Source organism: Mytilus galloprovincialis, chromosome 1 (assembly GCF_965363235.1).
Source record: "Mytilus galloprovincialis chromosome 1, xbMytGall1.hap1.1, whole genome shotgun sequence".
Classification (NCBI taxonomy): domain Eukaryota; kingdom Metazoa; phylum Mollusca; class Bivalvia; order Mytilida; family Mytilidae; genus Mytilus; species Mytilus galloprovincialis.
This window is the reverse complement of record NC_134838.1, coordinates 69246690-69262079: the sequence shown is the minus strand read 5'-3', so window position 1 is coordinate 69262079 and position 15390 is coordinate 69246690. Positions and strand designations below refer to the sequence as shown.

At 32.2% G+C, this 15390-nt stretch overlaps 1 protein-coding gene across 5 annotated transcripts in view; it reads left to right on the top strand.

Moving 5' to 3' along the window:
- The window catches only part of LOC143082610 (tetratricopeptide repeat protein 41-like), a 59070-nt gene extending 54977 nt beyond the window's left edge, over nt 1-4093 (top strand). For all 5 annotated transcript variants that reach the window (XM_076258413.1, XM_076258375.1, XM_076258396.1 and 2 more), the window contains one exon: nt 827-4093. In XM_076258413.1, the coding sequence (XP_076114528.1) occupies nt 827-2040 (1214 nt within the window). In that variant the 3' untranslated portion in view covers nt 2041-4093. The remainder of the gene's footprint in view (nt 1-826) is intronic.
- Nucleotides 4094-15390: the final 11297 nt, after the last annotated feature.

The window sequence follows — 15390 nt, the reverse complement described above, 5'->3', positions numbered from 1 at the left end:
CTTCCATATAGCATTAAAAAAGAACAGATTATATGCAGTTTAAAGGGAAATTATTCAAATTGATGTTTTGATTTATAATTAGAGTCCAAACAACACACCACAAAAAAATTAAAGATTTTTCCAAATAGTAATTTAACAACTTCCTGTTGAGTTTAATTTTAACTTGGAAAATGGCTATAATAAATCTCACCAAAATGCATCATATGACACAATTGACCTATTGACAATTTGATTTAAACTTGGAAATGTCATCCAAACTGACTCAGATCCTATATATGAATACAATTGGTTTGTACCTAGAGGTCATGGTAGAACATTATATATGTAGAAAATATTAAATGTAGTTCAAAGGGAGATAAATCAAAACCGATTATTACCTCAAATCAAAGTTTCAAAATGAAATTGTCAGGGCTGTCTATCCCATCATTGTATTCAAGAACCTTTATTTCATAATCATTATCTGAAATCATTATACATAAACAAAAATATATAGTGTCCATCCAGGAATAAAACAAAATTCTCCAAAAATATTAAACATTTTCTATCAAAAGATATAACATTTATACAAGAGGAATATAATTTTGTTCAAGTGCCTGTAGGTCAATCAGCATTAACAAGTGATCAGGTGAAGTTTAGTCCTGGAATTCGAATGTAAAATTCATATTTGATTTTTATGTCATATAATTTAATATCATGTCCTTTTTCATGGATTTAAAAAAACAACTCAAAATCTTTTAAAAATTGTTAGCTTAATTGTTTATAAGAGTTAATAATTTAATTAAAAATGAATTGCTAAAATTTTGATCATATATATTGTATTTTCCAGGTGGTGATCATATAGACACAGTGTCTGTACGTAACTATCTCAAAACACTAGAAGTTACTTTAAAGATGGGAAAATATGAGTTTGGTCCAGCTAAAGAAACAGATATCCGCACCGTCGAAAGACCCTTCAGCAACATGTCTTGGAGGGACAATGACCTGAAAAATCTGGACAAAAGGTCGAAATTAAGATCATCAGCAAAAAGTAGAGGCAGTTCACGCCCAACAAGTAGAGATGAAAGAAGTCTTCATTCAATGAGCAGGCTAAGCAATGCAAGTCATATAACAGCATCAGAAAGGTTGATGATTGAAACAGAACGCCCTGCACGTCTGCTAAATAGAGAAAGTGTCGAAAGACGTCTCAAAATTGGAAAACAAATGGTAAATGGTTTTTCAGGTATGCCTGATTATGGGAGGAGTGTAATCACAGAAGACAAAGAAAATGAAGAGGAACAAGAGAGGAGGCAAAGTCCAGAGCAGCAGCAAACACAATTGCAAGATAATATCATTGACAGTTTTGGTGTCGATATTGCAAGAAGTGAAGAAAGTCCTGCCCAGAAGAGAACACAGTTTATGCCACAGACCCAGGAAAGTGGCCCTGTTAAATTATTCAAAAGATTTGGAAGTGCTGAAAGTTCAAGATCATCTAAACATAATGTCAGACCTCCACGAGAAAGCAGTGCAAGAAGTGCAAGTTCCTATGGAACTAGTTATCGGACAGGAAGTAGCTTAAAAAGTTACTCATCAAAGAAAGATACAAATCCACATTCTATAAATTTAGGTAATACATCCACAGTTACGTCTGGGCCTAATTGTTCATTGAGCAGTTTACTCGGTAACTCTAAAACACCAAGAGATATTTCTAGGAAAGTCCACCATAAATCTGCATGGTATCATGTTCCTGGGCGTTACTTCACAGATGAAGATAAACTTCCGCCAAAACGATCACAAAAAACACAGGATGTCAAAGCTATGATGAGACGATTAAATATGAACACTCCACCGAAAATATTTGCACCCAGAAATGGAACCACTCCAACGAAGTTCAAGAAACATAAATATTTCAACGAGTCTCATATGAACAATGATAATTTTGGTCCTACTGTAAAAGGTATTGGACCTGTAGCTTCTGAAGCTTATTCAAGTGAATATATAGATGATGTTTATGAAAATCCTGGTTCTACTGTTACTTTTAGAGGTGCTTATTATATGGAGTAATGTTCTTTCTGTGCTTAGTAAAAAAAAAACTTCAACATTTTCTTCTTTAAAGCGGGTCTTCTTGTTGACATTCTCTGTATTTAAACTTTTTGTGATGCTAAATGTTTATATAATGTGATGAAATTCTTTTTACCTATATTTGACAGTATACACACATACTTTAAATTTATTGCATAAACTAGCATACTATGAAAATTTATTTTTCTAATACATATTTAGTTGAAAAAAACCTGCATATGACCTTTTAGTGGAAAAACAGAATAACATGCAAGGATGTAATTGTGAGACATTCTATGGATAGTATTAAAAAAAACATGTCTCAACTTTTCATACTTTATACATTTTTGGTCAAGTGTAACTTTTTTTTTAATTGTCCATAAAACAAACTTGCAGGATATCCTAAATGTAGAGGAAACTCAAAAGTTTTGAATCATTATTTAAAAAACAATTTCCTTCTATCTAAATTTTTCCTGTATTTTATTCATTTTAACAACATTAATAGTCATTACTTTGTTCTATAAACCTAGTCACTTTGTAAAGCCATCTTCTCCATTCTATTCAGACATGAAGAACTAATTTATACATTTTTATATTAGAAAGCAAAGCCATTGAAAGTTCAAATTCAAAACTGGATTGTACTCTTGACTACATTTAATTGTGACAAGATTTGAATGAATTTCTATGACCATAACACCTGTCAGCTCAACAAAACATTTGCCATGTCATTATCATGCAATAAAAATCCATCAGTTTTACTAAGAGAATTAGTAACATACAGTTCAACCACACACTTTGATCTGTAATCAGATAATAGAGTTTTAATGGTATTTTTTTTAACCCTGTGTATACTTTTAGGGGTATTTTCATCATCAGTTAATAATCTACATAAATATACAGCAAATGTTTCCAATCTCAACTCTTTTCCTTGTAGAATGCACATTTAATAGACATTCCATTTATAAAGATTTCAATGTTAAATGTTTTACACCTTTTTGATTGTGCACAATTTTTTTTTAAACACTAATTGTCTATATTTTCGTCATTTGAAATCTGGTAGATAGTTTGGCAATCGTGCCACAACTCCTTACTTTTATGAGTTAAACATATATGAATGCAAAAGTAGAACAACAATGTATTTTTTTCATGTGTGTAAATGTGTATTGTAATGTGAATTTTCGTTTCTCCTCTTGTAAAAGCATGTACTTATCTACTCTAGGCGATCTCTGTTTTTAGTCAGTATTAGTTATATGTAATTTTGTTATATATTTATGGTTGTTATGCATTTTCAAGGGAAATACTTGTACTGTTTAGATTCTCAAAATTATCAAATCTGTTATATGAAATTTGAAAATTTCAGCAATGGTAACATATCCCCCAAACTGGTTGATGAGATGATTGCCAAACTTGTAAAAAAAAAAATGATCAAAGTGAATATGATATTTTTCCTAAATTAAAATTGTCACTTATTCAGAGATTCATGACAAATTTGAAGAAAAAACAAATGAAATGGATTTCAAACACTTTTGTTACAAACATTTTATTTTTATAGGTATAAACTATTTTAGTGTTGGTTTTATATATATTTTCAATTCAGGAAGAATTATTGATTTCTCTGAAAATAATACATCAAAATGTTCAACCTCGGTGACATCAATGTGAATTCTTCAAAATTGACATCATTGATTTCAACCCAAGTGTGATAAATTTAGATTTTTTTTCTTCTATTAATTTATTATGATATCATGGCTCCTGACCAAACTATTTTTTTTTATATTTGTGCAATCATAACTGTAACACCAACACTTCCCTTAAAGTAAAATTTAGCCTAATAAGTTTTATTAATCTATCAAATACTTAATCGTTATTATTTAACTTTTACTTGGAGTTGCTTACAGGTTTGAGATATGTGCTTCCAATAAATAAGACACGAGAATCTTGAACAAGTGTTTCCTGCAAAATGTAATTTCTCTGTGATACTACTTACTTGTTAATGTATTTTTTAGAACTTTTATAATTAGATAAAATATCATGAATTAAAATTTTAAGTAGTTAACTTGTTTTAAATTAATAACTTAGGTAAGTTAAAAGACATTTCAGGCATTTAATGTCTTGAAACTCAGAAAATACTGAAGACAAATTAGAGGCAACAGTAGTTTACTGATCATTATGTTCAAATCTCTAAGATGAAACAATTCGAATGAAAACTTACGGTCTTGTTCCAGACACAAAAAAGTAAACAGAGAACAATTGTGATAGATGCGGAACGGCAATCATCGACAACCAGTTTAATTCAGGTTCCAGACATTGATAATACCACTGCAGGTGAACTACCAGTCTCCGAGGGTATCAGCAGCTCTGTTGTCCATACTTCGGTAATGACAGGATTTATAATGAACCATTCTGAATTTGTTTGTCAGTCAATTTTAAAATTATAGTAAAACTGTTTTAACATCCCTAGGCAAAGTTGACCTCAAAAGTATTTGGCTATTTTTATGTCAATTTTTGTAATATAGTTCTTCATTTGATTTTGGTTCTCATATATGTACATCTTTGGCTTTCAGATATTCGAATTTTAGCGTTCTTGGTGAAGGTAAAACAAGAAAATTGCTTCAGACACATACAATTCATAGTGTTGTTTTCATTTTTATATTGGTTTTACATACTTTTAAGTTTATATGTTGATTGAGACACCTTTTGTCATAACTCTTTTCATAAATGTTTTGTCATTATTACACTATTATAATAGGAGCAATTATGCCTGTTATTCGAGGAAGTGAACCATAGAACTATACCAGTTTATTGTCTGACGTACAGACAATCAGACATTTATCAAACTACAAAGTAAAATCACAAAAATACTGAACTCCAAGGAAAATTCAATCGGGAAGTTCCTAATCACATGGCAAAATCAAATGACAAAACACATCAAAAACGAATGGACAACAACTGTCATATTCCTGACTTGGTACAGGCATTTTCAAAAGTAGAAAATGCTGGATTGAACTAACATATTTCATTCATTTTAATCAAACAAAGTCAGAAAATAATAAAAATGGTTTATTTTTTCTATACAAGATTCAAACTTTATCCAATATCTTAATGTAAACTTTGAGTACAATTAAGTATATGCATGCAAAAACAACCATTCATTACTTGACCATACATAGAAGCAACAGTAGTATACTGGTGTTCAAAAGTGATCTTTCGATTGAGAAAAGAAAACAAATCCGGGTTAAAAAACTCAAACTGAGGGAAACACATCAACTATAATAGGAACAACACGAACAAGAGAAACACTGAAGTGCAACAACAAATAAAGGCAACAGTAGTATACCGCTGTTCAAAACTCATAAATCCATGGACAAAAAATAAAATCGGGGTAACAAACTAAAACCGAGGGAAACGCATTAAATATACAAAAAAACAGCAAACACACATAGAAACTAACTATTTGATAACAACCGCCATATTCCATGCTTGGTACAGGACATTAATAGAAAAAATGGTGGGTTGAACCTGGTTGTATGGCTAGCCAAACTTCCTGCTTTTATAAAACTGTTAAAAAATATCGCTAAAATGACACCACTACTTGACATAAATACAGCAAAAACACACGTAATATAATATAATAGATGACACAACATGCAAACCGCAGAACAACAACTAACATCTTTCATCAACGAGAGACACCTCATGACATCAAAAACAGTGACGCACTTACGAAACAAACATGCAATATTGAACTTTATACAATTATTTTCACAATATCAGTCCAAACAATTTTCAAGGCAACGGTGGCTTGTTGAATGAGTGCAGTCATTTAGTCCTGGCATCTATGATGATTTTATATATATATTTTTTAAAACCTTATCTATCTGTTAATTGAAAGGATAATCGTACATGTGATTCTCATCGCTATACATGCGTTGGTTTAAATGTCCAAAACCTGCAATTGTGTGGTGTTCATCAATACTGTTCAAAATACTATCTTGTCTCTCTAATTCCAAAAATTGAATTTTGAACTCATTTTCATTTCTATGGCTTGCGATCCGTCCACCAATAATTGTTTTCCAACACGAACTTCTCAATTTTCTCAAACAGAGCTGTCGGAAATAAATACTCAGACCAATTAATACCACAACACCTCCTATACACAGTACATACACAACAGTGTTGCTGATTGAAGAAGAAACCCCTAGAATTAAAATCAAAACAATTTCTAAAATCATGATCATCGATATAAAACATGTAATGAGTTGAACTACATTTGTTGTATTTTTACGGCTGTAGAAGTTTTTCGCTCTCGGCAACTTAAATAGCAAGTACTCGATGTTTTAACATACCAAAATAAGGGGAAACTAAAGTTGATATCGATCTCAAATCAAAATTTCAATTGAAAAAAATGTGTTTCAGATTTGACATTGATTAATAGACCACTTTTGAGTTATGTCCTTCACGAACACGTTCGTCAATTATGCGCATATTTGTTACATCAATTAATAGATTGAGTGTATCCCTGCACTATTAAAATTCAATAAGAGTCCTCCTGATCGTCATTGTGCAGGAACTAATGTTTGTTTCGTAGGAACTTAATCACAAGTCCCAAATGATAGCAGTGCTGATTATCAATTATAAGAATTTTATTTGCCGAATAATTCGTACAATTTATCCTTCAACTTTACCTTCCGCTATATTGATGATGTTCTCTCATTAAATATTCAAAATTTGGTGACTATGTTGAACGAATCTATCCCATCGAACTAGGATACAACAGATACAGTTAAGCCTGCCTCATATCTTCACGAGTTGGTTGAACGTTATGGAATAACAGTCTCACAGATGATAACGGATACGTTCCTTACGTCGTAACTACAATCCCCTTCCCTTTTCATGAATGTCACCTACCGAATTAGACTACTTAACGGGTTTGTTATAACATGAGCAACACGACGACTGCCACATGCAGCAAGATCTGCTTACCCTTCCGGAGCACCTGATATCACCCTTAGTTTTCATGGGGTTCGTGTTGCTTAGATTTTAGTTGTGTCTTGTGTACTTTTATTTGTCTGTTTGTCTTTTCATTTCTAGCCATGGCATTGTCAGTTTGTTTTCGATTTATGAATTTGACTGTCCCTCTGGTACCTTTCGCCCCTCTTTAATTAGTTATCAGGTACAAGGATTATGAATTTAATACGCCAGACGCGCGTTTCGTCTACATAAGACTCATCAGTGACGCTCAGATCAAAATAGTTATACAAAGTTGAAGAGCGCTGAGGACCAAAAAAGTTGTGTCAAATGCGGCTAAGGTAATCTATTCCTGTGATGAGAAAATCCTTAGCTTTTTTTACAAAAATTGTATGTTTTTTTTTTACAGGAAATAAAAAAAAATGATCATATAAATTTATTCATGTCAACACCGAAGTGCTGACTACTGGGCTGGTGATACCCTCGGAGGACGAAACGTCCACCAGCAGTGGCATCGACCCAGTGGTGTAAATAGTTATCAAAGGAACCAGGATTATAAATTTAATACGCCAGACGCGCGTAAACACTATATTTTTCCAGCCACTCGTTTAAAATTGGAAAGGAAGTGATGATACCCTCAAACGCATGATTGATGTCGCTTAAAACATTTTTTTGACGAAATTTGCAACGAACTATAGAAAGTGGTCTGATATTGTAAATGCAACATACACATCAGACTACATAAACCGTATTATTTTCTTTCTTGACGGAGAAAATACCAATAAAAAAACCATAAACACAGCTTCAACGCATAAAATTTATAATAGTGTTCTTTGATGTGATCAGATGTTATATAATGCAATCAAAAAGGAAGTTAAAGATTATATTAAAATAATTTGGAAGATTCATCTTTTCATTTTGGAATACAGATGTAGTGAATGTATTGATTTCACTAATTCTTACCGAGCCGAATAATAATATATAACAGTACTTCCAATATTACTTATAACTGGCCAAAAAAAAATGATTAAAATTGATTTGACCTTGAATATTGTATATTCCATGTTTATTATTCGGGGAAAACACACTTGTCCAAGAAAATGTAATGGTAACTAATTAAGAGTGTATATCAAAAGAAAAAAAATTATTTAAAAAGAAAGAGGATTGGAGAAAAAGAGAGATGATTATTGTACTCACCCAGTTTGAATGTTGTGTCGACAAATTGTGTTGTTATGTAATAAGACTTATCAGTTTCTTTTGAATATTGTGATGATGTACCTTTAAAAAAAAACTCCATTTACTATGAACCATTTATCAAAACCTAAAATATTGCATCACCTCGATTTGTTTCGACAAATCATGCACAACAAAGCACTAGTAAACCTTAACTATATTATGTATGCTATGATGCTAGTCATTTAATATTTTTAGCCCCTAATTTGTTAAACTTTTATTTAAGCTGTTTCAAAATAATAGAAATATAGACCTATAATTGCTCTATTGAGACGATGGGTTAAATATCCTATACATGTTATAGTTGATATGACATTTCTCTTTCCTTGATATTTTCCCTTTTCGTCTACATATTTCTTTATCTATAAATTTTTCATATTTCTCTTACAGGTTTGCATGCTTCGGGTAAAAGAAATCTCCATGATATTGCACTAATTTTTATTTTTTAATTTTTTTTGGGTATATAATGACATATAGAACGAGAGTTTTTTTTATCATTTCATATCTTTAAAGTTAATTAATGATATAAAATAAGGACCAATTGCTTTCTCTCGTATATCTTTTATGGAAGTAAGAGAAACAATAATCGCTCATTGATGTATTTAAATTTTGAAATTGTATAGAGATTATGGTTTAAACTCCCACAAACAAACTTGACCTTAGATGGATTTGTCTATTTTTATGTCGATTTGTGTTATATCGCCCTTCAACTGGTTCGGTTCTTGTTCGTCTTTGACTTTAAAATATTCGGTTTTGAGCGTTCCTTCTAAAGGTTAATCTGAAAAGCAATTCGAACGCTTGTAATTTATAACTTTTTGTTTTCACTTTTTATCTCTATGAATAAAACGATATGGTTGTTTTCGTTAATGACACATCGTCGATACAACCTTATCCCCAACCAAAAACTCTACAAACATCACAAAAATGACTCAAATGAAAAAAAAAAAAAAAAAAAAAAAAAACAGAACAGAATATAACATACGAAACAAGAACCAAATGGGTGACTATGATACTAATTTTAAGATTTCTGTTAGGGTTATCATATATTTGATTGATGAATCAAAACAAACTAACCCTATACGGAAACTTGTAGATTACTAATATGTGTAGACTTTTGGTTAGTAATTATATCAGTGATATCCATACAAAATACCCTTAATCAAGTCTAGGGACAATATGCATGATCATTATCGCTTTACTCTAAAATTCGTTTCTAGTCAGATTGAATAAACAATTCAATGTGAATTAATTCATAATTTTTGTTATTCTCATCGGATTTTGTCTAATGCTTAGTCCGTTTCTGTGTATGCTACATTTTAATGTTGTGTCGTTGTTCTCCTCTTATATTTAATGCGTTTCCCTCAGTTTTAGTTTGTTATCCCAATTTTGTTTGTTGTCAATAGATTTACGAGTTTTGAACAGCGGTTTACTACTGTTGCTTTTATTTGTACACTCAAGACTATTCGGAGATTGACGTATGATGTAGATGCATTTTCTGCGTTGGGTAGGTCAAATTGATCACTTTGTTCTTCTGCTTCTATATTGTTTTGTTGTGTAACTAAGTTGTTCTCAATAAATTATTTCAATAAAATAAATACTTAATGTTCTTGGAAGAGAAGATCAATGTTGAAACTGATATGTTTCTCTAATTTAAATTTCTCATGATCAATATTTTGAAGTTATATTTCGGAAATACTAAAATTTGAGATGTTATATGCAACTAAGAGATGAATTTTCGTCTCTTTCTTTGCATGCATTAGCTTCCAAACGAATCAGCACTAATACTCAGTAAAAATAACAAAATAAGGAAAAGGACATCTTCGGTTAGTTTACATACCAGACGACTACCCTGGTATTTTACGAGTCCATACCCTCACACAACCAGAAATCTTAAATTGATAATATACATTTTCCAAATCTACACCAAATACAGTTTATGAAATAGGATCTTTAACTCAGTTCACCACACAGCCCTCTATTTTTCGCTCTTCTGGAGCGCTTTTTTTTTATCTGGTATTAAATGTCAGATAAGCTAGTATTATCTAAGTACTTGTCACTTTCAATTAAATATATTATTGTTTCAATTTTTATCTGTTAAAAGTTTAACTATGTAAAAGATGGTGTAATATGATTCCCAACAATGTAAACACTACCTGACTACAGTTTTGTCATAGATGAAGATTTCACATTATGAATAAATAGCTGCGCCTTGAGTGCATGATACGCCCGTTACATTTTCATAGAATAAAGTTCAATTACTTTTCAATGTCAAATTAGAAATTTATGAAAATCAAAAGGGAGCTTACATCAATAAGTATTAACAATTCACCAAAGTTTCATGAGAATTGCTGAAAGCATTTTTGAGTAATTGTTCCCAAAACTGGAAAATCCCCTTTTTAATAAATTTAAATCATTGATTTTATAGTCTGGACGTTGTGATTCGAATAGGGTAGGAGGTGCTTAAGTCAATACAAAATAAGATTGGTGTTTGTGACTTCTCCGCAAAGCACAAATCATTAAAGAGTAACTGCAAAGTGTGGTCAGCTCAGAATTGGAATGTTGTTTCTCAGATGACTAAATGATAAACTAACAGTTACATTTGTCCTGAAACATAATGGATCATTATTAAAGGATGTGTGTGGAGTGGGAGGAGATTCTGCTAGAGCCTTAGTGAAATTTACTAAAAGAATAAATTGTGAATCCTTTTTTATGGATTTCCAATTCATTAGTAAAATTTAAATGAAACTTTTATTTTAATTTTTCAACCCCCCTTTTTGTTCTTTATTTTATTAACTTAAATTGTGTGATACATGGAAAGTGCAAAATAACTTATAAGATGAATTTTGAAAATGCCAATTGTCATGCATTTTTGAATGTAAAATGTTATCTATTTAAATCTTCTTATTTATTATAACTAGTTGAAATGTTTATACCAAACATCTACTTTCTGTTGATTTCTTTTTTATCCTTACTAACAGTCATGAAATTGTTTATTCTTTTATCTATATTATACACCTGAAATTATATTTCATGTTCTGCACAAAAACAATGCCATTTATGTGTACACCAGTTTTATCATAAAGGATGCAGAATTTATCACTGTAGCTAGCAAGATATTTGAACCGACCCAACCTGTGTAATGTTAATTTTACTGACAAATTTCATTTAATGAATGTTGACAGCCACTTAGGTTTTATGTTGTTTTTATCTAAACAGTAGTTTTATTTGAAAGGGCATTGGTAAACTTTTGTTTTAATCCGAAAATAGTTTCTGGCAAAATATCTTCTCCCTTAATTTTAAATAACTTCATTTCGTATTTTAAAAAGGCAGCATTTAACTTTCACTTCTATGTTCCATCCACTTGTATATTTCTATAAAATAAAATTCATCAGTATTGCACAGGTTTTTCCCTTCACTTGAACATGCCTGAATAGTTAATGTTCACTAAGTATTTAGGGATTCCATTGGAACGAAATAAGTGTTCTACAAGCTCAAAAATAAGAAAATAAGAGGAACGAAAGATACCAGAGGGACAGTCAAACTCATAAATCGAAAATAAACTGACAACGCCATGGCTAAAAATGAAAAAGACAAACAAACAAACAATAGTACACATTACACAACATAGAAAACTTAAGAATAAGCAACACGAACCCCACCAAAAACTAGGGGTGATGTGCAATTAATCAATTTTATCCCGGAATCCGGCAAAATGCCTTTATGCAATACAGTCAAAGAAATATATATGTATCACCTGATATTGTAAGGATTTTTTTTTCGTACAAATATATTAACCTAAACATCAATAAAGCTGATTGAATACACTATCAATATTATAAAAAAAAAACTATCTAATCAATTTTGTTGATAATTTACTTCATGAAATATTGAGTTGTATATGTTTCAATATACACATAAACATCTTCCACTTATTCTTTTTTCATTTGTTTAAAATAAAGTATGACATAAGAAAAAGTTACCCGAAGCAATTGCATTGTCTCCTGGATTATTCGGCCCCAAAATAATTTTGGCTGTAAACAATTTAAACAGCATACATTGAATTCCAAGATCGCAACTATCGTCAAAATTCAAACCGAACAAGGGTTGTTAGTTAAATAAATATATTCAAATATCAATAATATGAAAAATTAATCATAAAACGTCAAACACAAGTTAATCTACATTATAATAAGGCACATCAACATCTCGGCTGTTCATTTCACCTTACAAGTGTTCAATATTTTCAATCATGTTTTGTTCATCAATAATATCATAAATGCTCCCATGTCTTTCTAATTCAAATATTTCATGTAAGAAATCATCGTTGTTATTTTCATTTCTATGGTTTGCAATATGAACAGTGTTCTTCAATTTCCAACAAAAAGTACTCATTTGTCTTGGACAGAACCGTCTAAAAAGAATACTTAGACCTATAACTACAGCAAGACTTCCAGTACATACTACATAAACTATAAGGTCGTTGTTTAACGAGGAAGATCCTAAAATTTAAAATGAGACAGTTTTAAAAAATGAGAAAATCGAAATTGTGATTAATGAATAGAAAATCTGGATAACAACTGATCATTTTTGCAAGTCGTTGTATTGCATGATGAAATAAAAATACAAACCAAAATTGTCTTTAAAGTGTGCGAGGATTTTAACTTTTCAATTGTCAATTTTCCATTTCTCAGCAGTAACATACCTATTGTATGTCGTTTACATGCAGACTTCATTAACATGGATAGGCTTCTTATATAAAACTGCTTCGACAGAGTTTTGGGAAAGAATGAATGAAATCGTAATACTCATAGGTGTTATTGTCACCATCGCGAATTAGTTGACCCGCAAGTTGTATCATTGTCACAACTCATTACAAATGTGTGTATGGTGTTAGATCAGAAGATATCAGTAAAGTCGTCTAATTTGTAATTTTGCCTATTGTGTCCTATCCCCTTGTGTGCCATTTGAATGGATGTGAATTTGCATGTCGGGTGGTGCATGCATAACAAGGGACTTAAAGCACCGGTCACATCAGATCGTAAGAGTTTTTGTCGTGGAAGATCTATAAAAAAAGTTGTCGTGAAAAATGTCAAAAAAATATTTCGAGTGGTCACATCAGCTACGACATGTCCACGATGGTTGCACGATGGACACACGACAGATTAACAGGTGTTCATGTCATTGGATGCGCGTCTTACTGTCGTGTCACTGTCGTGTCACTGTCGTGTCACTGTCGTGTCACTGTCGTGTCACTGTCGTTTCACTGTCGTGTCACTGTCGTGTCACTGTCGTATGGTTGTCGCACGACTGTCGCACAACAGTCGTGAGTCACTTGCGTGTTTGACTCCGAACTACTAATCTATAAAGAATGTCCGATTCGTCGGGTGCCATTTGCCATTTGCTTTCAATATTGTTCAGTGTCATTATAAGTTCAGTCCAAGTAAAAGATGTTTTTCGTATTAGTTTATATTATAATTCTTTAGTGAAATTGAACCGTTCGATTCTTGGCCTAACACACCAACGTCGGGCGTATCGTTGTTTCCTATACTGTCACGGGCTCGAATCAACACTAACAAGACCATATTGTCCGGCAAGGCGCCTATTAAGCAGGGCCAAGCGGAATCTTTCTGGTGGAATAGCTTTCCTCTTCTCCCATTGAGTTGTATTCTTCTAGATAAAACGAAATCATGTTGCAAGACAAACGTACCACTGTCGTACGACAGACAATCAATATTGTGCGAGCATCGTACGAAATTTTGTATTTGTGAGACAATCGTACGACTATGTAACGAGTGTCTTGCGACAGTCGTTCGTTTGTTTTTATTAAAATTGTTTATGTTGGTACCAACGACATTGTGTTTAATTTCAAGACAGTCGCACGACTGTAGTAAGAAGCTCTCACGACAGCAACAAGAAAGTAACACGACAAAAAATCGTAGAGCAAAAAGGTACATGTCCAATTTTCGTCCCACGACAAACGACAGCGTCACGATGCTCAAAATATCGTGTGACTGTCGTGCGAATGTAGTACAACGATAACAGATGACCGGCGATTTGACCAAATTACATGTCGTGGCGCTGCATAGATGTGTAGTGGGTTCGTTGTGACGAGTTAAGCCTGTCAATGCATCCGAAATCGCACCTTGTAGTGCACTCGGGTTTTGCTTGGTCCTTGTAAAGCGAAACTGTTTTTGCCTTATCATCATCCTAGGCTGTCTTATTTGAAGAAGTCCATTGTCGGAAGCTTCAACAATTCAGTGATTGTATATATGTTTTGCTGTGTTGACACATATGTTCACTTACTAACACCTCTGAGCTAATTGTTAACGTGTCCCCGTTAAAAAAAAAGTAGGTGTGAAAAACAGTCATAGATCGCTTAACCAAAAATTGCTAAACAATTAAGGAATAACAGTACTGTAGTTGAAGAGTTGCCACCGTCAATTGTAGATTTGACGGTCTCAAATGCAGTTTTACTGGCGACGCGTAGCGGAGACAGTAAAACGGAGATTTGCGACCGTCAAATCAAAATTGACGGTGGCAACTCTTCAACTACAGTACTGTTATTCCGATTCTAATGCATTTCAAAAAGAAATAATACGATAAAACTTGGAAAAAAGTCTAAATTTGACAAATAAAAAAAAATCCGCAAAACTTCATGAATGATTTTGGCGCAAAGACATCATGGGTAAACGTGACGTCATACAAACAAAAACTTACAAACTAGAGGTTATTACGTTACCTGAACGTTCAAATTCGGATAAAATAACTTTAAAACGGCGAATTCGAGGTAGGAGTTTTTTTTTTGGATTATACATTAGTAATCGAACATTTGTTGATTCAATCATTTCAAAATGGTTGTCCCTCCTTAGTTACGCCTGGTCAACTGTGGATTTGACGGCAACTTTTAGCCAATGAAAAAAATTGTTACATACAAATTGCATTAGAATGTTTGTTTTTGGACAATATTTCCAAAGTTGTTTGTTATACCTTTCATTGAATTGCTTAATAACTTATATAGTGTTTATTGAAAACAGGCTCCGGACACTTACCAATATGAATATAGTATGCTACAACGTCTGCATGCTTTACGTGTTTATTTCATACGTTTTCCTGCCTTGTACCGATTGGATAAGTTAAGCCCTTTTGCGACTG